The sequence below is a fragment of the Anolis sagrei genome, chromosome Y (genome assembly GCF_037176765.1).
Source record: "Anolis sagrei isolate rAnoSag1 chromosome Y, rAnoSag1.mat, whole genome shotgun sequence".
Taxonomy (NCBI): Eukaryota; Metazoa; Chordata; class Lepidosauria; order Squamata; family Dactyloidae; genus Anolis; species Anolis sagrei.
In genome coordinates, this window is record NC_090035.1 from 4,356,039 (window position 1) to 4,357,991 (window position 1,953).

Here is a 1,953-nt window from a genome sequence, read left to right on the forward strand (position 1 = left end):
TAAGTAAATAAGTAAATAAAGATCAGGAAATAAGGAAATAAATAAATAATAATAAATTATTAAATACATAATAAAATAAAGATCAGGAAATAAGGGTGGAAATTAATAAAAATTATAAATAAAAATAAATTATTAAATGAAAAAGTAAATAAAGATCAGGAAATAAGGATGGAAATTAATAAAAATAAATTATAAAATACGTAAGTAAATAAAGATCAGGAAATAAGGATGGAAATAAATAAAAATAATTTATTAAATAAATAAGTAAATAAAGATCAGGAAATAAGGATAGAAATAAATAGAAATAAATTGTTAAATAAATAAGTAAATAAAGATCAGGAAATAAGGATGGAAATAAATAGAAATAAATTGTTAAATAAATAAGTAAATAAAGATGAGGAAATAAGGATGGAAATTAATAAAAATAAGTTATTAAATAAATAAGTAAATAAAGATCAGGAAATAAGGATAGAAATAAATAGAAATAAATTGTTAAATAAATAAGTAAATAAAGATGAGGAAATAAGGATGGAAATAAATAAAAATAAATAATTAAATAAATAAGTAAATATAGAAGAGGAAATAAGGATGGAAATAAATAAAAATAAATTATTAAATAAATAAGTAAATATAGATGAGGAAATAAGGATGGAAATAAATAAAATAAATTATTAAATAAATAAGTAAATAAAGATGAGGAAATAAGGCTGGAAATAAATAAAAATAAATTATTAAATAAATAAGTAAATAAAGATCAGCAAATAAGGATAGAAATAAATAAAAATAAATTATTAAATAAATAAGTAATTAAAGATTAGGAAATAAGGATGGAAATAAATAGAAATAAATTATAAAATAAATAAGTAAATAAAGATCAGGAAATAAGGATGGAAATAAATAAAAATAAATTATTAAATACATAATAAAATAAAGATCAGGAAATAAGGACGGAAATTAATAAAAATAAATTATAAAATAAATAAGTAAATAAATAAGTAAATAAAGATGAGTAAATAAGGATAGAAATAAATAGAACTAAATTATAGAATAAATAAGTAAACAAAGATCAGGAAATAAGGATAGAAATAAATAGAAATAAATTGTTAAATACATAAGCAAATAAAGATCAGGAAATAAGGATGGAAATTAATAAAAATTATAAATAAAAAATAAATTATTGATTGAATAAATAAATAAATAAAGATCAGGAAATAAGGATGGAAATTAATAAAAATTATAAATAAAAAATAAATTATTGATTGAATAAATAAATAAATAAAGATCAGGAAATAAGGATGGAAATTAATAAAAATCATAAATAAAATTGCAGGCCTGGGCCAACTTGGGCCCTCCCTCCCTCCCTCCAGGTGTTTTGGACTCCAACTCCCACAATTCCTAACAGCCTACCGGCTGTTAGGAATTGTGGGAGTTGTAGTCCAAAACACCTGGAGGGAGGGAGGGAGGGCCCAAGTTGGCCCAGGCCTGCGTCCTATGGCGGCGACCTCCCCAAGATGGCGGCGAGAGGCGAGCTGTGACGCACGCACGGGGTGGTGACGCCACGCGTTGGTTGCGTCAGAGGGGAGGGGAAAGCGAGGGGCGGCGCGAGGCGTTTCCCGCGCAGGCGCAGTGGGCGTCCGGCGGGGCGGGCGTCGAGCTCGGTGAGGCGGCGCCGCCTCCGCCGCCGCTGCTGCTTCTCTTGTTTGTGAGGAGAGGGAAAGGAAGCGAGAAGGAGAGGGAGGAGAAGGGGCCCGGATGGAGGGCGCCCCGGCCTGCGCCTTCCTCCCTTCCTCCGCTCGGCCCTCCGCCTGAAGGGACAACCATGTCGAACGCGGGAAGCCGGCGGAGCGGGTCCAGCATCAAAATCCGCCTCACAGGTAGGTAGGCCCGGCGCCTCCTCAACACCACCACCAACACTCGGGCTGTGGGTGTGTGTGTCTATCTAACACGGAGTTG

General features: G+C 32.0%; 1 protein-coding gene across 2 annotated transcripts in view; it reads left to right on the plus strand.

The window, feature by feature from the left end:
• Nucleotides 1-1,628: 1,628 nt before the first annotated feature.
• The window catches only part of LOC132780009 (E3 ubiquitin-protein ligase SMURF1), a 107,570-nt gene continuing 107,245 nt past the window's right edge, over nucleotides 1,629-1,953 (plus strand). For both annotated transcript variants that reach the window (XM_067462223.1, XM_067462224.1), the window contains exon 1: nucleotides 1,629-1,874. In XM_067462223.1, coding sequence (XP_067318324.1) covers nucleotides 1,820-1,874 — 55 coding nt within the window. In that variant the 5' untranslated portion in view covers nucleotides 1,629-1,819. The remainder of the gene's footprint in view (nucleotides 1,875-1,953) is intronic.